At 45.0% G+C, this 22,564-nt stretch overlaps 2 protein-coding genes across 6 annotated transcripts; one reads left to right on the forward strand and one right to left on the reverse strand.

The window, feature by feature from the left end:
• Window positions 1-604: 604 nt before the first annotated feature.
• Window positions 605-8,012, reverse strand: pdgfba (platelet-derived growth factor beta polypeptide a). The gene is made up of 7 exons (XM_061273720.1): window positions 7,877-8,012; window positions 4,057-4,159; window positions 3,574-3,636; window positions 3,307-3,503; window positions 2,148-3,027; window positions 1,528-1,662; window positions 605-1,210 (listed from the first exon to the last, which is right to left on the reverse strand). Exons 1-6 carry the CDS (start codon window positions 7,946-7,948, stop codon window positions 1,541-1,543), a joined length of 1,437 nt encoding a protein of 478 aa, XP_061129704.1. The 5' UTR covers window positions 7,949-8,012; the 3' UTR covers window positions 605-1,210; window positions 1,528-1,540.
• sun2 (Sad1 and UNC84 domain containing 2) lies at window positions 7,916-21,894 on the forward strand. Of its 5 annotated transcripts, none has more exons than XM_061273716.1 (19): window positions 7,916-8,058; window positions 9,302-10,848; window positions 13,142-13,227; window positions 17,898-18,006; window positions 18,098-18,183; window positions 18,278-18,658; window positions 18,731-18,778; window positions 18,852-18,908; window positions 19,036-19,098; window positions 19,183-19,331; window positions 19,518-19,568; window positions 19,648-19,683; window positions 19,821-20,006; window positions 20,084-20,209; window positions 20,273-20,366; window positions 20,499-20,614; window positions 20,688-20,861; window positions 20,946-21,035; window positions 21,133-21,894. In XM_061273716.1, the coding sequence occupies exons 4-19, from the start codon at window positions 17,900-17,902 to the stop codon at window positions 21,247-21,249; spliced, it is 1,881 nt and encodes a 626-aa protein (XP_061129700.1). In that variant the 5' UTR covers window positions 7,916-8,058; window positions 9,302-10,848; window positions 13,142-13,227; window positions 17,898-17,899; the 3' UTR covers window positions 21,250-21,894. The 5 variants fall into 5 exon arrangements, with proteins under 5 accessions (XP_061129700.1, XP_061129701.1, XP_061129702.1 ...); XM_061273717.1 differs by lacking the exon at window positions 7,916-8,058 and having other exon boundaries at window positions 8,530-9,532; window positions 10,788-10,848; XM_061273718.1 differs by lacking the exon at window positions 7,916-8,058 and having other exon boundaries at window positions 8,530-9,453; window positions 10,788-10,848.
• The last annotated feature ends 670 nt before the right edge of the window (window positions 21,895-22,564 follow it).

Here is a 22,564-nt window from a genome sequence, read left to right on the forward strand (position 1 = left end):
GAAACCCTAACCCTAAATTGAAACCCTAACCCTACTTTGAAACCCTAGTTTAAAACCCTGAAACTAGTTTTAAACCCTAGTTTGAAACCCTAACCCTAGTTTGAAACCTTGACCCTAGTTTAGAACCCTTAGATGTACGTATATGTGGTTACGAAATGACCAAGTGAGGTTGTCTGGTGTGTGTGTGTGTGTGTGTGTGTGGGGGGGGGGTTGCGGACGTGTGTGCGTCTGGGGAAAGTACGTGCTGAGTCGTGATTCCTGCGAGACAATCTGCTGACCGAGCAGCTTGAGTGACTCTTGCTCTGACGGCTTCAAGTGAACATTGCGTCTTCTCAGGCTAATTAGCTTGTATTTGATGCTTCATCACATACCTTTGCCCTCCTCTTCCTCATTTATCATGTCACACGGACGCACACACACACTTGCATACTTGAATACTCCTCCGCCGCCTCCCTCGTCGCTTTTTCACCATATGATATTCCTCTGTTGACATGTCCGCTGGCCTGTTTCCGTGGCAACCGGACATTTCTGACGCTCCCCGCGTGGACTTTTGATTTTCCCCCAGGTTTCCCCCCCCCCCCCACACACAAACATAAGATTATCATCTGATGAGCTTTTTTTTTTTTATTTTCTATGAAAAATAACATTCGTTACAGTTACAGTGTGCACAACCATCAGTTCCTTTGACTTGAAACAGCAATAACAATAGAAGTAACAATATTATTAATTACACTTGAGAACTTGAATGTTCTCCATTTTGTTTTTCTGAATAAATTAAGAACTTAAAAAAACAAAAAAGCATTTATACATATGCGGTGTCGGGCTAGTAACTGTCTCACAGCGTTTGTCTTCAAACCAATGTCTTGAAGACTGCTTTCGATACGATCATATTGGTCCGTGTAGTATTTGGAGGTCCATGTCAGGTGGCAGTAGTACAACGCGCGTGTGTGTGTGTCGGTATGGGGGGTCTGAAAAGTTGGAGAAACCAGGCCTCTCTGTCCAGTCAAGCATTCCTTAAGTCTGTCCAGTGTTTTAGTGTGACAGTTCCTCTGCCATCAAGGAGTTCGCTTTTGCTTTTATGGCCGCCCACATGTGTCCTCAACGTCCAGTGTTTGTCCCGGTCCCTCGTTGGTAGCGTCCAGTGTGTCCACCCAGCGTCTGAAACTGTTTTTTGTGGCCCCGCAGCCTTTGGTATTACTTCAACAAATCCCTTTAAGCAAAAGAGAAAAGTCTTTTAACGACAAAATGAAAATTCCCCCGAAACTTATTTGTTTCTGAAATAAAATAAGAAAATGAATGGAAACTTTTTTCATTTTAAGTTTAGAAAAAGTCACCAAAACATAATTTTCGCAGAAATGTCCTGCGTTTTCATCTTGGTCATCTCAGGTGGCGTCCGTTTTGCCACGTGCTATCGACTGTAGATGACGTCCCAGTTTCTCAGGGCTCAGGCAAAATCACCTTGAGAACGTCATTTGAGCAAACTCCAAATCAGAAAAGCCAAAGAAGCTCATAGACTGCTGAGCTCACCTGCATCTCCGCTCTACATGATCATGTCTCTCATGGCCGCCTTGCTGATACGCTTGCGGCGTTTCCTTCTACGACGGGGAGAGGCCGGCCTGGAAGGAGTCTGGCGGCTGGAGAGCGAGGCCGGCGTGGCGAGCGCTACGGGGGAGGGACACGTAAAAAAAAAATCGTGAATTGTCTCCAGTTACAAATTTTAGGTTCTCACTTTGGTCTCGGTAGTACTGCAAATGTTTTTCCCCATTGCTGTGTTAGTCATAACACAAAGATACAATGTTGCGCAAATCCACATTGTGCACATTTGCTTAGTCAACATTTTCATCTCAGCATTTGTGTTAAATCTCCCATCAAGGACAAAAACTTCCACTGTGGAATTTTCACAGAAGTTCTAACTACCCCCAAGGTTACCTGATGACAACCTTGGAGCTTGTACGAAGAAATAACAAAAACCAAAACGGCAGTTGTTGAGTTGTGTTTTCTGAGGGTGCGGGAAGTATAGTTCCATCATGCATTGTGTGCAGCAGCCTTAACATCAAAACCTTTGCTAAAGCTAATTATCGCTAGCTAGCCGTGTTCCACCTATATGGCTCGTCGTAGCTCGACAAAAAACTTGATGTAGTCTTTACCTGGTTTTGGTCTTTGCTGAGGATGTTGAGGATGAAGGTGTGCGGGTCGGTCTAGCTCCCCCTGAACTACCTCCAGAACCTTCTTCCTCCTCTCCTCTTCCGTTAGCTGACCTCCGCCATTGGCCAGTGTCAAGTCCTTAGCCTCGCCCTGATTGGCGGAGTCATTGTCCGGCCTCCCACTCCCTATTGGTTGTTCGGCCTGCGTCCCCGGGTACGTCGGCGTCGCCTCCGTGTCGGGCTGGCCGGTGGGCACAGAGTCTTTGCGGTCGATGGAAATGGGCAAAATCGGGGCAGGGCTTTGCCCCGATTGGGACGACGGGGTCGAGCCGAGGGACGGAGCGCCGTCCGACTGGGGGGCGTTCAGTCGATATTGCGTCCTAAGAGTCCGATGATCGGAATGTCCGTAGTTGTAGCTCTGGGATTGGAACCGCTGACGATGCAATTCGCCGCTTTCCTCGCGACTGCCCTCGTGTCCGCTCCCCTGGCCAACCTGCGGTGGGTTTCCCATTCTACCCTGCCCGGCCCGTGCGTCCGACGGCCAGCTGTTGACCGGCTGGTGCGGCCTGGGCTGTGTCCAGTGCACCAGTTGCGTGTATCCCCCCTGCGGCCATTGCCTCGGCGCCGTCTCCTGCTCCTCACTGGTGTAGAGCCGCTGGTTGCGCTTCAGGTCATCGTTGCGGTGCAAGTCGGCTTTGGAGCCTTGGGACTTGGGCGGAGCAGGGTGGGCCGCCCGCGGGAGAGGCGCTTGAGGCTGGGACGGCGGGGTAAGCGGCGGCGGGTTGGGCGAGGAAGGCTGGCACCTGCACGCCAGGTGGTCCTCCACCGAGATGATGGCTTTTTCGTAGTGGGGCTTCCTGTTGATGTACTGGATCTTTATGACCTACATACACACAAAATACACTCGTGAGAATGTGTTGTGTAAGTCACATTGGCATGAAGACATTTCCAGACAAGCGAACAACTCTTGGGAAATGCGGTGGATTCCTGCCAGAAGAGGTTTTTCAGGGACGTTTGGAAATCGACATTATTTTGCATGCTGGCAAATGTTCTGTTAGCATGCCCTGTCTTGTTTGTATAATCGGAAGAAAAATGAGAGGAGGCTGCTTGGTGTTTTGATTGCATTGTGAAAAATGGCAGTCAGTGACTGAGAGGCTTTTACCTGCAGGTATCTGCTGGAAGTAACCGTAGGCACGCACTGCAGCGACCTGGTGTTGCAGCAGCCCGAACATCTCTGCACCTCCACACAGGGCGGCCACGGCATGAAGTTAGCGTTGCGGCGGTCCAGCATAGACCTGGTCACCTCCATCACCTCGGTCCGAACTCTGCACGCTGCTTGCTGGGCCATCTCAGCCTCCACTATGGTTTGGAGGAACATTCCTTTGGTCAAGATGAGAAACTAGAATGCGTCGGACCAGAGGAGCCCTACCGATGCTTCTGACGTGTCGGCCGTGCGCTTGGTCCATCAGAACGCTGTGATCATCTTCGTCTTCTAGGGTGGAGAAAGGAAAGAAAATCCATTACACATAAACGGCGCACTGGCTGTTGTTTCAGGAGAGATATGAGCCGTAACAGATGTGTGCTCACACACGTGTCGCCATTTCATAATTTGCCCCTCGGGTTCCCCGAGCGTGCATCAGGGTTATCTTGGGACGTTTGTTGTTTTCATCTTCTCCGTTTTGCATGACTAATTTCCTTTTTTTTTTTTTTTGGTCGTCTTTTCATTTGCTTAATTGCGTTAAAGTCGGAGGCTCGTCGGCGTTCTGAGGATTTTTTTTTTTTTTTTTTATCGTACACGTATAACTTTAGCACTGTTGAGAAATATTGCAGATTTGCTATCTAAACGGGCTGAACAAGTTGAAATTGAACAAAACTAACTAACTATTTGGCCAAGTTGTTGCATCTGGATTACCTATTGCGTCCGCCTCTCGCTGCAGCAGTAGCTTCAGTTCGTCAAGCGAGGAGACGGGAGAGTTCCTCACCAGGTCGATCAGCGACGCAGGTAGCGGATCGCCCTGCGCGCAGACAGAAAAAAGCACGTTAACTTGTTTTACGATCTTGACAAGTGGGCGCGGCCCCTTACGACGATGCACTCGGGATTTTACGTGTATACATTCTTCGTGTCACCATGTCAACGCGTGCTCCACTTTCACTTCCTCCGACATAGGAAACAGTGTGCAGACTGTTACTCTCTTCTCATTTCTTATGTTTGTTACTCGCCTGAACAAATTACACTTGTTTATTTACGTTCAAACTCGGCTCGTAGCAAATGAGTAACATCATTTTTTGGGATGATTACTTGAGCCTTCTGCTTGACTGTATTTTAATAATTGATTTTGATGGTGGAATTTTTTATTTTTTTTTAAGCCTGCTACTCGGTGCTAAAGGTTTGAGAACTGTAAGCAGTAAATCTTAAGTTGAATTAATCAGTGCTGTTGTTTTGGCTAGCAACAGAGTTGGGTTCATCTTTGATGACCTGTGTCTCAAGAATAGTCTGAATGAGCTGAGATAAAAGAATAAATCCTTTTTTTTTTTTTTTTTTTTTAAAGGTTACTTCATATTTGCATTCCTGATTGCTAAAAGGAGATTTAACTTAAAGGAGGCATTTATTCACGACTAACTGGGTTCACGAAATTGACGACCCCTATTTGATGAAAAGCCTCCTGCCATCACGTGTTACCGGCCTGCTGCGTACACGCGAGCAGAAAATTGTTTACACAGCTGCCAGGAGGAATTCTTCAATTCAGAATTGATAAGTCGCTGGTTTGTCGGGTTTTTTGTGGAAATGTGATAAGAGCGGTATTCGGCGCGGCTTAGCGGGGCATTTCGGAAGGATGGAAAGCGGGATGATTGTGTTAAACGGACCTTTTTACAGCATCGGCGAATCGGAAAGCCGCTTGACAAACGTTATAAAGCAAAAAAAAGGCGGATCGAGCGGCTCACATCAACCAATCGGAATCGAGCATTGGCAGTGGTCTGATCTCGCAGCTTCTTCCCGTGTTTTAAGATGCGACGGCACAAAACAAAAGTCCACATTGTGCCTCTCAAAGACCTTAATACTGGAAGGAAGTCGTTGTGGGTCCGACTGGCCGCCCCGTCTCCAACTCTTTCACATTAGCGGACACAAGCTTCCATTGTTGCGTGTCGATACCATCCGTACATCCATCCATTCATTTTGTAAAACCGATTCTTGTCATTTAGGACCTAATCATGTGCCCTGAGGGGAACTAAACTCATCCACTTGGGGGATCAACGTTGTTACTCGCACTTGTGTCGCAAACGTCACACACGACGAAAGCCGTAAAAAAAAAAAAAAAGCCGAGCATAACTAGCGATTGACATGCTGGTTATCTCTAAGTTCTGCTCAATTTTCCACCGTGTTAAACAGCTACTGAAATGATTGCATCCTCTCTGACATTTCTGCTCCAGCTAGTTTTGACCTTCTCGTCTTGTCTCCGTCTGCCGCAGGGGAAGCAGCAGCCGAGGACACCTGGATGACTTTCACAAGCTCCTGGCTGACCTAGTTAAGCAAACACACACACACACACACGCACATGGAGGAAGGCGCACATAACACTTTGCTTTCCGCCCAATTTTGTCCAAGCAATCCTCTCCCAAACATAAGATTCAAATAGCACAGCCACACCATGCCTAAACAGGCACAAATAAAATAGTCGCTCCTGAATAAAGGGAGGCGGCCATGACAGGTAATAATACTCTCGCTAGTTCGGATGCCGGGCAAAGTTACTCATTTGCGAGCTACACCTCAAATATTGTCTTTGTCTTTCGTGCGGGGCCTTTCCTCTGTGGTGTTTTGACTATTACAGCATTTATACAGTGTTGTCTACTCACAACACACACGCGCACACACACACTGTGCAGTGGGCCTCACAGTACAGGAAGCCTGGAAGGCACAGAGATCTTATGGAATGTTTGTGGAGAAAGGTGAGGTGTAATGGAATGTAATTATGGGGCCAGTTGGCGGCGCTTACATGCAAACACACACACACACACACAAAGTCGCACAGATTTCCATCATGAATATTGTTGATTTAATTGGATGGGATAATCGCTCACTTCAAACGTGCTCAACTTTTGTTTCCATGACATACTGAGCAAGTTAAGTGTGCTTGTGCTTTAATTGGTATTTATTCAGTTATTACTTCCATCTCGACTGTTGGTCAAACGTGCACTTTTAATACAACAGCATTGTTTTCTTTAAAAAAACAAAAAAACAAATTTTAACCTTGAAAATGAATTCCATGCTTTTGTTTGTAAAGCTGATGCAAATTATCTTTTTAAGTTCCAATACGTCTCCTGCCAGGAATGACATACGACATGAATCCAAACATTGCAACCTAAAACAAAAATCAATTATCAAGCTGAGACAGAATTGTGTTGTTGCTAGGCGGAATCCAAAGTGCTTCCATCCCAACTGCCCTAGGTGCCAATGGGAAGAAAAAATAAATTGCAAATTTGAATGACCAACTGGTGGAAATGACCTCCGGACCAAAAAAAAAAAAAATTTACCAGGAGTACAGATTTTAGTATACATCTTTTGAAATTGACTTGCTGATCTGTATTCAATCCAAAATTTGAAGTTCAATAACATCCTCCGGTTGCCATGCAACAGCTGCAGCTTTATTCCCCAATGTCCTTGCACAAAAATGGGCTTAAAAATCAAATAGCCTTTGCGCTTTTTCTGACACGCAACACATCCACAAGAACATATCTCTTGCAACACGCGCGCAGCTGGACATGCATGCATGTGCGCGCACACACACACGCACGCACGCACAAAGTCAGTGAAATCCCTGGCAGATTAGTTGCTGTTCTTATGTAAAATGGATCAGCGGCCCCCAATCGCCCAAGCTCAACCTGAGTGGACAATAGTCCGAGGGGAAACCTGTTCAAAACTGCATTTGTTTGGAAGTGTATGTGTGCTGTAAGAATTAAAATGCATGCTTTTAGGTCAAATTGGATTGCTTGATCCTCTCAACGGGCGGCCATTTTTTTTGCCACTTGCTGTCAAAAATCGGAGCATTAAATTGGTTGAAATTTTGATTGGCCCCTCCGCCAGCTGTCACCTTATCGTGGTGGAGGGGTTTGCGTCTCTAACCCTAATGATCGTAGAAGTCAAGTGGCAGGGTCACCCATGGCAAAGGGGTCCTAGGTGAGGGGCCAGACAAAGCACGGCTCATTGATCCCATCCATTTTCTGTAGCGCTTGTCCTCACCGGGGTCGCAGGCGTGCTGGAGCCTATCCCAGCAGTCATTGAGTAGTAGGCGGGGGGGGGACACCCTGAACTTGTTGCCAGCCAGTTGCGGGGCACACCAGAGACAAACAACCATCCACACTTACACCTTGGGGAAATTTGGAGTGCTCAATCGCCCTACCAAGCATGTTTTTGTGATGTGTAGGAGGAAAACCCATGCAGGCACGGGGAGAACATGCAAACTCCACACAGGGAGGGTCGCAAGCGGAATCGGACCTCTGAACTATGAGGCCAACGTGCTAACCGGTGCTCCACCGTGCCGCCCCACTTAGCGTCAATTCTAATTCTTGGGAATATCGGCACGGTTGTTTGTATCGGTGTGCCCTACGATTGGCTGGCGACCGGTTCAGATATTCCCCTACCTCCGTGGGGACAAGCGGGACAGAAAATGGATGGATGGAGCTCACGAGTGTCTGTAATTCGACTGAGTGAGCACTTTTGCCTTGACCGCTCTTACCTCAGCGCTGCCGAGCCTCAGGAGCGCCGCCGAGAGCGCGGCCAGGAGTAGCAGCGGAAGCCACGACCTCATGTTGCCGCCCAGCCAGAGGAGCCCTCGCCAGCGACCGGCTGGGCATTGAGCACCTCGGCGTCCACTCTCACCGCTGAGGGTCTCCCCCTTTGACGTGAAGGATCCCAAACGTATGTTGTCACCTGCGAGCCGCGCAGCGTAATAACAATGACTCACACTCAGGCTAGACGTATGAATCTGTCCATGGTCGGGCAGGTGCGTGGAAGCTCCACGGTTGAGGGTGATGAGGAGTACCCCCCCCCCCCTTAAAATCCAAATGCGTCGATACGCTTCCTCGTTAAAGGGCACCGAAACGGCGCTCGCTGTTTGAAGCTGCCGTCAAAAGGCGCGAGAGGTCTCTTGAATAAAGTCCAGCGTGGCCAACTATCCGCGCGCAACTTTTACGCGCCGTGCTGAAAAGCTTTGGAAAGGTAGCGGTCTCTCCCTCCTGCTCGTCCACAGCAGTTGATCCACAACCAGCCTCCACAAGCTTCCGTGTGTGTGTGGCTGTGTGTAATAACGGCGCAGACACGTTTGCCCCGCTTCAACGTCACGGTCACGTCCTTCCCGCTGCCGCACCCGCGCGCGTCTCCTCGCTGACTGAGTCTGGAAATGCGCCGAGCGTCTTTTAACTCACCCTGACAATCGCGGCAAGGAAATGGAGCAAGTTTTTTTTTTTTCTTTTCAAAATAAAATCAAATAGCTGGGATTTCATACACGTTTGTGAATGTATTCAGCAATTTCATTTATTTTGAAAAGCACTATTGGTGTATTTTCTCATTTCTACATTTAGATGAGTTAGTTTCCCCAAGGGTCTTATTAAGGGAAGAGCTCTTGTCAGAGTCCTCATACTTATATAACACATAAATTATACACCTTTAAAAATAGACCGAACTTCGAATATAAATAGTATGAATGAGTTAATGGGGATTTTTTGAAAACCACAGAATTCTAAAGACGCAATGACTTATCAACCCTTATTTTCAGTAGTGCGAGGAAGGGACTATTGTGAGGAAAGAAGATCTTTTTTTTTTAAATTTTATTTATGATGTAGTTATGACGCAAATAGTATTTGTTTGAGAATGATTTAACCCAATGTGGTACTTATCCAACAAAAGAGCTGTTTTTTCATGGCAAAAAAAAAGAGCATGGTAATTTTATGACATAAAAGACCATTTATGAATCGGGATGAATTTGTAATTTAAGGTATCAAAATCTTTTATTTATTAGAAAAAACGTCTGTGATTCATTGAAAATCTGTTGTTTTTTTACATCTATTTTACATTTGACATATTTCCACTCGTGTGTGCTTTGTGAGAAAACAACAAACCAAAATATTGTTGGTGAACGACTAATTTTCAATTTTCTCCAAAGAGCCCGAGACTGTTTTCCAGGAAGCCCGCTGTCTCGTCTCGGGGTCACGGCAAAGATCAAGGTTCATGGTGGATTCTTCCGCCCCGCTAGTCCGGAATGGAGGAAGCAGGCCTCCCTGTGCGGCTATTCCTGGATGACACAAACACACACAAGTCTGTATCAGCTGAAGTTAACGCTAACCAGTGTGCACGTGCAGTAAGCGTAGTGTGTGACAACTTAAGCACATATCAGGTTTGCACACACTCTCAGCAGGATGCATTGTAGTACAAATTAAGTCGCAACTGAGATAAAATGTATTTTCCTAAAAGGACCCCTGGAAATGTCAAAAGGGCTACCGTATTTTCCGCACTATAAGGCGCACCTAAAAACCTCCAATTTTCTCAAAAGCCGACAGTGCGCTTTATAATCCGGTGCACCTCATATATATGGACCAATATTATAATCCGGTGCGCCTTATAGTGTGGAAAATACGGTAGTTTTAACCAAGATGGCATTCTTTATTTGTGCCTTTTCACGCCATGGACTTCATTGATTTTAAATTTTTATTTTTTTTTAATATTCATGACAAACCCACAAATTCACCAAAGAGTAACACAAAAAGTATTGCCACTTTATGCCGCTCAAGGCAAAACCAATCAGTGTCAGATCCCATAGCGCGCTAAAAGTGGTTTTCACGAGACTGGGGGCAAAATGTATTCACGTGTGACTGAGCCAGTGAGCTTTAAGTCGGTCTAGACAGTCAGTTGTGAAGTCATGAGAGATCTCAGACAAGTCCCATTTGGTTGAAGAGACTTATATTGGGTTTGCTTATCAGCCCTTTGAAGACCACGTGGGGCACGCCACTCATTTTCCTCTTATTTGATCAACTGCTTTCACCCGTCTTCCCACTCTCTCTCTCATATAGTTTCATATCTTCTCATCCCCCCATCACCATCTTCTCATGCTATCTTTCAACCAGAGAGAGTGTTAATTAACTTCCCGTCCGCAAGCTTGATCTAATTAGCAATTACGGCGCCTGTCTTTCGGCCTCGCCTTACCGTCGTCTCGTCTGCACAGAGGCGCTGCAAGTCTCGGGAGAGTTCAAACTCGGGTCATCGACCTAACACACCTCCGCCGCTCTTTCCGCACTACATTGAGAAATTTTGCTCAGCGGTTTAACACGAACAAGCACAGGTACATATTTGAAGGTGGTGGTGGTGGATTTCGATTTGGACGCTCGAAGATGGTTGATTCTGTTACTGACAGTCAAGACACAAAACAATAACAGGAAATAAGCTCAAATAAATCATTTTATGATTAAAAAAACAAATGTACAAGCTCAAAAAAAGAGAAAAATGATCATTTACACACTACTGGTAGCAGAATAGTTAACAAAACTGACCTTGTATCAATATGGAGAGAAAAGGGAAGCAGTAAGAAGATGCAGAGGTAGGAGAGGAAGGTCTGAATCACGACGTATTGTGATTTTTTTTTTTTTTTCCCCCAGAATCATCTTCGACGGAAGGGGCACGCTGGAGCTAAATATACAAAGGGCACAATGACGTGGGGTAAGTGTGGAACATAAATGTGAGTGCAAGTGGGACCATTTGTGAGATTCATGCAAGAGTGAACTCATAGGTTTCTTTATTTATCTATTATTCTTTATCTATTTACTTATCTAGCTAGCTATCTAGCTAGCTACGGTGGAAATAGCGAATACGTATTCCGATAAATTGGCTAAGAATCCCCGTGAGCCAAAAAAGCCACATCTTAATAATGAATCGGTGAGTTCTGTAAAGATCTGCCGAGGAGGTATACAGAATCGATCTTGGGCCCACTAGAATTTACCACTGAGTTCTATCCCCATCACTGACTTTTTTGACAAAAGTAGCAATCAGGGAAGTAGTCCAAATGTCAAATTGTTTGTCGATGGCTTTGTACTTTTGATGCCTTGACAAATAAAAGATGTTTCGATCGGGTACCCAAGGAAAGGAGGGGCCAAGGGACGGCACCCAGACTTGAACCTCTTGATCAAACGCTCTACTCTCTCCATTTTCCTGAAATGAGTGACTAAGAACCAGAGCCAGTTCAAATATTTAGGTATCTCCGGCTCTGCTGTTGAAGAAGCCCCTGTGGTGTACAGGAAACTTTGTTTCCCTCCAACATTTACCACCGGGGCTAAAAAAGACAAGGCCCTCACATTCACGTTGGTGCGAATGATCAACACACTCAAAACATTCACCGTGAGCACTCACAGTCACGTCAAGCCAATGCAAATAGAGATCACACACACACTCGCTCGGAGGAAATACACATGCGTGAGTCGTCCATCTGGGGAAGTTTCTGCTCCTTTTTTTGTGTCTATATGCTCAGTTGCGGTTCAGGAAAAGTCTATACAAGGATGTCAAAATACGTCAGGAGGGGAAAGAAAAACACCAACTCATCCATTCATTTATAGCGCGCGCATGTGTGTGTGTGTGTGTGTGTGTGTGTGTGTGTGTGTTTTATCTCATGTTGTATTGACTTCCATCCCTCCCTTAGGTGTCACATCCACCGTTCTCACAGCTTCCTGTTTACATGAGAGCACTTCCTTTCAAAATGATAGAAACAAACCTGATCTTCCTGCACTCTGTCCAGACGTGTCTATAAACAATAACAAACGATGAATAACTCAACAGTCCCTCTGAAATTAAGTGATCAATGGGCCACAGGAAATTGGAATCTTCCAAATCCCAGATGTACCCAAACCAGCGCTTGATTCACATGTGTGTTTTAATCCCGATCATTCATACCAATAGCAATCCAGATCTTCAACAGAGAAGCTGGGCAGTGGACCGGAGCCTTATTTGCACTTATTGCATTATTTTTATGATGAATTAGATACACAGTGGGTTTAAAAGTGGTAGGAGAGCTACGTTAAGATTGGTAATGTCAGCTCAGGTGACTTTGTCTGCGTGTGAGTCATTTGTAGCTAATAGCAGCCATTGTATCAATGTGTCTGGTATACGTGAACGCGTACGCGTGTGTGCCACACCCCTGATGTGACATGTCAGCTCTCCGCTCAGGAGCATCAGAGTGGATGACTAATTGTGCCGTCTGTTCAGCATAACACTCATTCACTGAGATTATGCAATCCCTATTTGGATAATCGACTTGGCCCTGTATGTTTTGAATATTGACACGTCTATATTAGGTTGCCGTCTGGTAATCCTTCATTTATAACTAATCCTCAAGGTCTACTTACATTTTTCCATGCTCGCTCAGCACAAGAATAACCATAATCCAACAAATTTTGGGAAAAAAACTGGCTCCTCATCCTTTACCATAAAAACAATCCATTGTATGTGACCCAACTATTTATGGAATTGAAACTCGACGAGATATAAATATATGTCAACCTAGACGGTTTAAATGTATTATTGCATCCGGGAGGAATATTAATATCGCTTCAATATGAATTGCATTATATTTTGGGGGATTTAAAGTGAGCGTCGGATGTTTCCCAATACGTCAGTCAACAGTCTGTGTGTCATGTGGGAAAAGGTTTTGTTCACTTCAGTGCGCAGCGTAACAAGTGAAAATCAAAACACGGGCAGCTGGGTACCATGGGCAAATTTATATTTTTTGTGTATAGCGGCACACCACTTGACTTGCTTCCTTGACTTCTCTTTTGCCGGGAAATTTTGAGCACCAACGCCATTTTTTGATGAATTGCTACTTAAAACAGTTCTTTTTTTTCCATTTCCATTTTGAAGCAAACAAAAATCATACCGGAACATATTTTTTTGAATAAAGCTGTCTTTGGTGTATTTGTTACACGTCTAGCATTCCTCCCTAATTATTTTGCCATTGTATTTGCAGACGAGACGTGTGGTCGGGGCTCCAGACATGAGCTCACGGAGAAACATCATCAGTTCGATGGACTGAAGAATGCGTGGCTTCTGCAGGTTACTTTTAATTTTAAATTGACTTCGAATTTAAAATGTTTGATATTTTTCATTGGATTTTTTTTTTAATAAGTTTTCATTCATTCGGCGGCCTCTAAATGTCAAGTCCAGTAGAAACGGGGCTTGATGCACACAGACTGTGCAGGACCTGCACTTTTGTGCGTCTATGTTGTGCAGTCCAATAGCATTTATTGAGGTACACAAGATAATGAATGACTCCTTTTCAACTTAATGTTGCATTGATGTGGTGTGGGTGTGTCCATCGCTCATGGTCAGACAAGGGGCAAAACCACTGTCATGTTGAAAAGAAAAAAGAAAACATCCCAAAGACAGCTAGCTATTATCTTTATCCTGACAGAGAGACAGACGTTGCATGCTGGGGGAGTTTAGCCTGGGTTGTTACTGAGAGTCTTTACTCAAAAGTGTTGTGTCATTTAGTAATGGTTGTGTTGATAGCAACACTCGGACGCTGTAATGAAGGCGAGACGATGGGCTCTCCTCTAGCGGGCCGACTCATCGCAGCACAATTGGAGGAAGCTGAAAGAAAAAAGAAATGGGACGCTCTCCTTGTATGGACTCTTTGGAGCCGACTGGCTGAAAATCGGATTGCTTCTCGTGCTTGTGATGTCATTGGCAAAGAATTCCCCCTTTGGCGAGACAGCCCGGGAGACTTTTGTTAATTATTGACGAGGTGCGGCGGAGAGTTTGTCGCAGGCGCTTCAGATCCTCATGCGGAAACTGTGTCATTTACAATGTCTGGATTTCATTTCGGGGTGTCTTGGGCTGGGTTGCTGTTTGTGAAATAGATTTGGTGGTCTGTTTATTAGTGGGTCACCCAGTTAGGAGAGTTGAGCAAATGCTTAGTTGAATAGTTTGTTGCTTCATTTGATGAGTTAGTTCGATTGAATGAATATCACCATTTATGTAATTAATTTGACGTCAATGAGAGCCACTCCCTGTAACAAGCAGCATTTCAAAAATGTCTATTTTTATAGAGTGGGCTGTTTTGAAGATGGACCGGTCGGTGCTTTGCGCAGTCAGCGTGATAACACTCAGGCAACCTTTGTCAAGCTTGTGACCCAGCGCACATCTCTTACCATAAGACTCCCTCCCTCCCTCCCTCCCTCCCCTCGGGCGATTCAAGTGACTCACTGCCATGACATCACCGCGGTGAGCTCACAGTCTCGATGGACTGAGATGGGATTAAATCCGGCCGCCGTTCCACTGGTCACCAAAGAGTTTCGGATTGACCACCAGGGGCTCAACAGATTAAGACGCAGGTCATGCTGTTGCTTGTCACTCCGTTGAACTCTGCCCGTGACCCAGATTGTGCGTGTCAGTCTGTCAGTCGACAAAACAACATACATGATTTCTTCTTCTTGATTGGAACGATGGATTAACAGTTCAAGCGTACAGTAAAAGCGTCCGGTCGCTATGGTCAGTAGAAACCCATGATCAATGAAGAAAACAATGAAATGATTTATTAGAGATAATGATAAATACATTTTTATTTTCATAGGTAAAATCTCTTTGTTAATGGACAAATATTAGTAAAATCAGGGGCATCGTGGCAAATATTTCATTGAACTCTTATTCAAAGTAAATGGAGTATATAATGAGAGATGTTATAAAATGTAAAATTACTAATATTTTATTGAACTCTTATTAAAACTAAATTGAGTAAATAATGGCAGATGTTACATTCCCTCCACCTCTTTTTTTTTTTTTTTTTTTTTTTAACATTTTTGTGAGCCATCATCATGGGATCCTGTTTGTGCACTTTCCACAACTTAAAAAAAGGTCATCTTCCACATAGGGACAAAAAAAGACTCGAGGCTGGAAATGCCCCTCTTCGGCTTCTTTGTTTTCTCCTCAGTGACTGCACTTTCTTTGTGGGGGCGGGGCGCTGGGGGTGTATCTGCTGCCATAGCAACCCTATCAACAATTGACTGGGAGTATTCTTTATTAGGGGAAAGCCTTGAGTGTCAGCAACAGTGTGGTATTTGTTATCTGGTGAACATTTACTCCTTCCTACCAGACTGATATTTTTCTTAAAATGTATCATTCCCACAATTCTGCATGTCCGCACTCTAAAATCTCAGGTGATAATTGGTCATGCGTGGATGCCATCATAGGTCACATCTAAATTTAAGATTCTTACCAGATGTACACCATGAAATATTTAGTCAACGTGACCTAGAAGAACTAATGGAACAAAGCAAGCATGTTAGATCACTAACATCCAAGTGCTTCGCCGCAACGTAGCTTTTTGGAAACACTGAAATTTACTAGTTGGTCAACATGTTTTTAAGAAATCCAGCGGAGGTTTTCCTCATTGCATAGTGGAGCTAAAGATAACGCCCCCCCTGCCTCCTTTCCTATTCCGTTGTCTGCCCTTTTCAACTTGATCTCCTTTCTTCCCCTCCTTTGGTCTCTATGACACATTAGCATACACACACGCAAGCTATTTTGATTACATTCCAACGGATAGGTCAGAATTGGGACTGTGTGTGTGTGTTTGTGCACGGACGGCGGTTGTGTCTAGGCCAGTCGCCCGGCAGATAAGCAGAGTGGGAGAGGTCGCATGTTTGCTTGGGTGTTGTCTGCTTAGGAGCAAAAAGAGAGAAGGAAACGGCACTCATGAAAAGAGAAGTCGAACGACACAAAACACACACATGGGAGGGATGAGCCTGCTGGGCATTGTTGTGAAGCCAATGACGGAGTAGAGTCCTGCCGCTAGGTTGCCTTCTGGCTCGGGCCAGACGGAGGAAACTCCTGCATCATGATAACGAGACACAACACAATGGCTTTGTGCAAGCGTAAAGACGCGAGTGTGTGTGTGTATACACATGACATAGGCTTGAGGGGTCGGGCTCTATGTTCTTGCAACGTTTTGCAAGGATGGACATACCAGCCACATTTAGGATTGGGTTTATTCTGGGCTGGTCAGATTGTTTGGTTGTGATATATAACTCAAGTAGTGTGTAAACAATAAAGCTCGCATCAAAATAGAACACTGTTTAAAGATTGGGCAGTTTCTTCTTTTTGCTTCCTGAATGCTTCTCAAGTTGCAAGGACAAGGTGACTGACGGGACAATTGCGACCCCGTGTGTCGGATAGTTGAACTGTTTCTGAACGTTGGAGTTTGTGTTGTGCACGCAGACAAAATGCGTCAAGTTCCCTTCCTGTCTGTCGTACACCGGAAACGATGACACACGTTTATGACACTGAGCACGTTAAATGGCCTTGTTTGATTGTATCAAATGATGTCGTTGTGTAAACATCATTTAACTGTAGAGTTGTTTGGTAACAATACGTTCTCTTAACATTATATCGTCCGGGGGAGATAATTCGGATGTTTGGCTCGTTTTATTTTGGTGCCAATCACCGGAAATCGCTATCTGTCTTTCCCTTATCGCAACTCGAGTGCTGTCAAAGTTCGTAATCTTATTTGCAATTTGGACAAGATCGGACTGCTGGTGAGGCAAAACACACGCGTACATTAAATTATTATTTTATAACTTAAATGCCCTTAAATGCACTTGTTTGTCCTGTCCGCGTTTTGCTTGCTGGTAACGGAGCGAGTTTGATCAAGAGTCGTTCGGTCAGGTCGTCGCCGTTTAAATGTTTTATTATACTGCTTAGGGACATGTCGTTTTAATAACGTGCATTAAATGATACGTTTTAAAATATTATGTGCGTTAAATAATTTTTAAAATCTTACGTTTTCGGTGAAAAGGGAGATGTCAACAGGCTGGTTTACCCGTGGTCATTTAAAGACAGGTGTATCAAAAGTTGAGGTAAAAGTTGTATTTATCAGAGGAGACTTTTGGATTTAAAATAATGTGTTTTCAATATTAAAGTCTTAATATTATGAATATAAGTGCAAAGTCCCCAGTCTTCACAGAACTAGTATATTTTCGAGAATTTTGTGTATTTTGTTTGAGTAAATTTATTTGTTTGAGAAAAACATTAGGTGTACAAAAGAAAATCCTGTATTGTTTTAATATATTTTGTATATTTTTCTGAACAGTAGTAGTCTATTATAAGGGAAAGGGGCATTTATGGGAGGGGAGTATTTTCAAGATTTTTCTAATTAAATGGGCATTTTAGATTTTCATTTCCAGAATAAAATTGTATACTTCCAAGAAAAGCCAGAGTTATTCACCAAATGCCATTTCAAGTATGAAAGAGGATTTGAAGGAATTATAGCCTGCTGCCCCCTACTCTGGCTTTCCTTAGTGCTCTTGAAATGTCTTCTAGTGTATTTTGGACAAGTTATTGTGTGATATATATATATATATATATATATATTTATATATTTGGGGGTCTGTTAGCGAGCTGACTTTTTACTGTGACTCGTCATTGTTCTTTTGTATTGTAGCCCTCATTTTGACTTGTGTTGGACTTTCACGCAGACTTCCTGCGCCAATTTTTTGGCTGCGCGTTCGCCACCGCAACTTCCTTTCGTCACATCTTCTGCTATTCATTTTTGACATGTCACTTCCGGTACCCTCTTAGCAAAGGACCCATTACGTGAATAGATTTTAGGGTTCACATGATCAAGATTTTGCAGCTAATCAGTAAGTTACTAGGGGCAGCACGTTGTAGCTAGTGGGTGGCTCGTCTACCTCACAAAGGTGTTACCCAAATCTTCCACTTTCTCTCAGTCATGTCTCGCAGGAGCTGTCGCCTGGCGTCCACGGGCTACTACAACTCAGACGACGACTCCGACTCAAGTATCGTGACCAACATTTCATATCGAGAGAACCCCGTCAAGTGAGAAACAGTGGCGCGAAATCTTTTCGTGACATTTGTTTCGACTGTGTCTATGGTCCCTGAAAGCGTGCATTTTTTTTTTTTCCCTAAGGATTTTCAAGAAGAAAGCAGGGACCCGCAAGGCTGTGTCTCGTGCCTCCACCACTTCCAGCAGCTTCCAGTCACCTTCCACCAAAGGTGGGCGTGGAGTGGGTGGCAGTTGGTTGCGGGGGCAAACTTTAAGGTTCCACGATGGCACCGATCCCATAATGACATTTTGTCTTCCTCGAAGGCCGCAAGCCTTCCCTGAGCACCCAGACGGAACTGACCATGGGGAGCGTGTCCTGCACCAGGGTCACGCCCCGGCCCCCTCTGATCCCGTCGTCGTCAACCACGACTCAGACCCCCACCCGTTGCCCACCGCCTCCTCCAGAGAGGATCCCCGGTAGCGGCCAGGCCGTCGTCTACCCCCGACCGGACCAGGAGAGGAGTTGTGTTGACAGCTCGGGCTACTCCTCCTCTGAGGGTGTCAATCTAAAATCTCCAACAGCGAGCACCACCACCAAGTCCAGTGCCAGCACCAGAACCAGCACCAGCAAAGCCAAAAGTAACCCCCTGGCTCCCCCTGCCGAATGCAGACGGCAAATCAACAGCGCCCTCTGTCGTGTGAAGGGTGGGTGCACGTGTTTGGCATGTTTGCCTTTTACATTGTCAAGTCACATCAAATGTGTGTGTGTGTTTTCAGAGACACTATCAACATGGACTGCCAAGATAAACCATCTGACCACTTTGGGTAAGAAGTGTGCTTTTACTGCATCACAAAGCCTAGCACAGCTATTTAGCATGACTTTCAAATGTGTCCACAGGTGCTCAAGTCTGGTCACAGCTGCTGGTGTACTTTCAACGGCTTTATCCAACGAACGGTAACCAAACAGCACGTTCATGTACAAGCGTTGGGACTAAGAATCAAGCTACAGTAGCACTAAGCCAGAATTGATTGAATGCATGCAGAAACATCCACAAAATGAACTTTTCCTCCTTGTCCTGCAGCAAACAGTGCCCAAACTAAGACAACTTGCATTGCCCTCATCCTCCTCTTTCTTCTGGCTGCCTGTGAGTGACACGCCGCCATCTCTTGTAAAGACACGTGCTTAAAAGACAGTCTCTTGAATTGTTTGCTCCTCTCGCTCTTCTCAGTTGTGTGGTTCCTTCCTCCCTTGTTGACACCTTTGCACACCCTCACCGACTTCATAAAGACCCAATCTCCCCCCGGCAAAGTCACGCAGGGCCCCGTTCTACCAAACAGACCTTCTCCACTCGACAACGTGGAGTACGCAACTGCAACGGTGCGGTCGAGGGAGATTTCTAATCTTCTACTCCAACCCATTTCTTTGTATGGGTGCTTTTTAATTCCTTGTCCTAAACCCAACGTGCTGGGATTCAATAACAACGTTCAATAAGTTATATCGGGATGTGTGCTCTGGTCATTCCAGCTAATAATGATACTTTTCCCCACTCATTCCATTCTGCAGGACTCTGGCACACTGCCTACTGAGATAGAAGCTAAGGTGCAGCATCTTCACGTAAGAAGCAGATGATCTGTTTGGGAAAAAATAAAAACAATTGCCAGTGCATATATTATTGTTCTGTGCTTTTTTGCAGGAGGCTCTGCAGCAGAAGCAGGAGCTCCTCGATAAGGTGAAAGTCAATGTTTGCACAAGCTTCTACTTCAATTCGATCACTTCGAATGGTTGCAATGGGCCCAAGATCCCTAATAGTGTCTTGCCTCAGTTGAGTCATGACCCCGCCCCCCACCCCACCCCCTCCCGTTTCAGATGGGGGCGCAATTTGAGGCGAACATGCAGAATATATGGGACCACGTGAAAGGGGTGGAGTCCAGTAGTGCACAGAATCTGGACCACGCGGTCAACGTACTGATTAAGAAGATAGATGATCATAAGGAACAGTCCATCTCAAGACTCAACGGCAGAATGAAAGCTTTGGAGACCAAGATTGTCGAGGTGATTGATGTTTTGAGGAACAAATGAAAAAGTGTGATGGTGTTTTACGGCGAACACAAATAACATTGTGATTGCAGTTGTCGAAGGATTTGCTGGCCTCCCAATCCCAACCTGGGCTGCCTTGTCCTGACATCTCCAGTCAAAAACAGCTCACGCCAGAGCTTCAGCAGGCCATGGAGAAATGGCTCACTGACCGCATCCAGGTGGGCAAGTGACGCAAAAAGTCAACGCTAAATCGTCTGACGTCTTGCTCGTTTATCGCACAGGCGCACAATGCCGTCAACCTGGAGGACAAAGGAATCTCGGCGTGCGCACAGCCCTTGGCTAACAAAATGGCTGACTTTGCACTTGAGACTCAAGGTGGGACACTCGACACCCGGCACCTTACTCTTGGCTTGTATTTGGACTATTTTTCATCCCGCCTCACTGGCTGGCATCTACTCGTCACCTGTTGTGGGCCACCTTCTCATGACTTCTGCATGTAACGTTCAGGTGCCAGCGTGATCAGCACCCGCTGTTCTGAAACGTATCGCACCCGCTCGGCCTGTCTGAGCTTGTTTGGATTTCCATTGTGGTACCCGATGGAGAACCCCCGCATTGTCATTCGGGTGATTATTTTCTCCCTCTTTTTTTTTTGTTGTTGTTATATACCCGCCAACCTCCTTCATATTCCCTTCTCAGGGCGAGCCAATGCTGCTCCCGGGCAAATGCTGGGCCTTTCACGGTGCCCACGGGACCCTGGTCATCGCCCTGTCTCACCCCATAAGGATTACCCATGTGACGCTGGATCACGTGCCACGCCATAACACCCCCACCGGCCGAATCGACTCTGCACCCAAGGACTTTGAGGTTTATGTAAGTCAGCCAAAACATATTGCAAAAAAGTGAATTACCCCTTGAGATTTTTTTTTTTTTTCTTCTTGAACTGCATCTCCTCAGGGGTTGGAGGACGAGGTGGACGAAGGAACGCTCCTGGGAACGTTCACGTACAACGAGGACGGCGAACCCACCCAGACGTTTGAGCTGCCCGTGAGTTTTAGTCCACAAATGCACATTGCAAATGCAATTCCGACAATCGTTTGCTGACGGTGACATCACCTCTGTGCTTTTTTTTTGCCTGACGCAGCCCAGCAACGTGATCTACCGCGTGGTGGAGTTGCGCGTCCTCAGCAACTGGGGTCACATGGAGTACACGTGCCTCTACCGCTTCCGAGTGCACGGTACCTTGGCGACGGACACATGATGGAGGTTTCGCTGGTTGGAGTGGTGAGTCCCACTTGAGCCTTCTTCACGTAAATGGAAATCTATGCCAATACACCTTTACCATAGCAAAGCTGGTTCTTGGGCTCACTTTAGTTGCTTGTATTATTGTTGAAGGATGTAAATGATATATACATGCGTGTTTAAAAAAAAAAAAAATCATGTTGTCCCTGTTACTTAAATACTTGAATTTACTTTTTCTTTAAATCCTACTATTAGATCCATGAGGCCTGTCTTTATCGAACTGGTGAAAAGTACTTGAAACTTCTATGTCATAGAAGGATGAAAATGTATTTTTTTGTGAGAGAGTATATTTTAGAAAAAGTATGCCTTGTGTTCCACTATTGTTCAGGAACGGAGTGCTTGTGGCAAAAAAGAAACAAATTATTCAAAATAACAAAATAGTAATGTCAGAAAAAAATGATGTGGCGGGCCGTATCTGGGGCCCCGGGCCTTGAGTTTGACACCTATGGTCAATATGCTATAAAGAGTTTGATAGAATTATTTTTGACTGGAAGTGACGTATCGTATTTGAAAGGATATTTATAACTGCTTAGGTTTTTGTACATAAATGAAGATGCTATTTCCTTCTTGGATGTATACACTGAATAAATTAATCTTTGTTTAACTTCATGTGTTTTGCCATCATATTGTAGAGCATATAAAAATCATGTAAAAAGATAGGTTAAAAAATGTAAATTGTTTGTATCCGCTGGAGTTGTTATCAGATCCTGGAGATGAATTGCATCATGGCTTGACCAAACATGATCCAACAAAGGCATAGATGTTTAGTGGACGTGAATATCCTGGCTCCTCTCCTTGAGGGGAGAAACGCAGGAGCACATGCGAACGCTAGGGGAGACTTCTTGACATCAGCATGTGAGCGGAACGGAATCTTGATGAGACACGTGAGACAAGACTGTGAAGAAAGCGAGGATGGAGTATTCATTGAAGAGCTCTTTTTGACTATCCCTTTCTCACTTGCTGATGGCGAAGGCAGTGTGTTCAATTGGAATGTCGGGCTATTTGTAAGTTGAGGTAAACACAAGGTTAAACTGATACCTGTCAATCAAAAATGATCATCCTCATTTTTCAAATTCTCGTTCTGCTATTCAATACTATTGCCACGACTCATGTCTTGCTCAAGGGTGCCATTAAGTGGGGAACTGCTGAAATGGCATGGACTGGAATGACCAAAACTGACAGAATAAAAAGGTAATAAAAGTAAAAATAAGAACAAATATGAAGCAATTGAAAAAATACATTAGAAAATGTATAAATTGACATGTTATCACGTT

This window comes from Syngnathus typhle, linkage group LG3 (genome assembly GCF_033458585.1).
Source record: "Syngnathus typhle isolate RoL2023-S1 ecotype Sweden linkage group LG3, RoL_Styp_1.0, whole genome shotgun sequence".
Lineage (NCBI taxonomy): Eukaryota > Metazoa > Chordata > Actinopteri > Syngnathiformes > Syngnathidae > Syngnathus > Syngnathus typhle.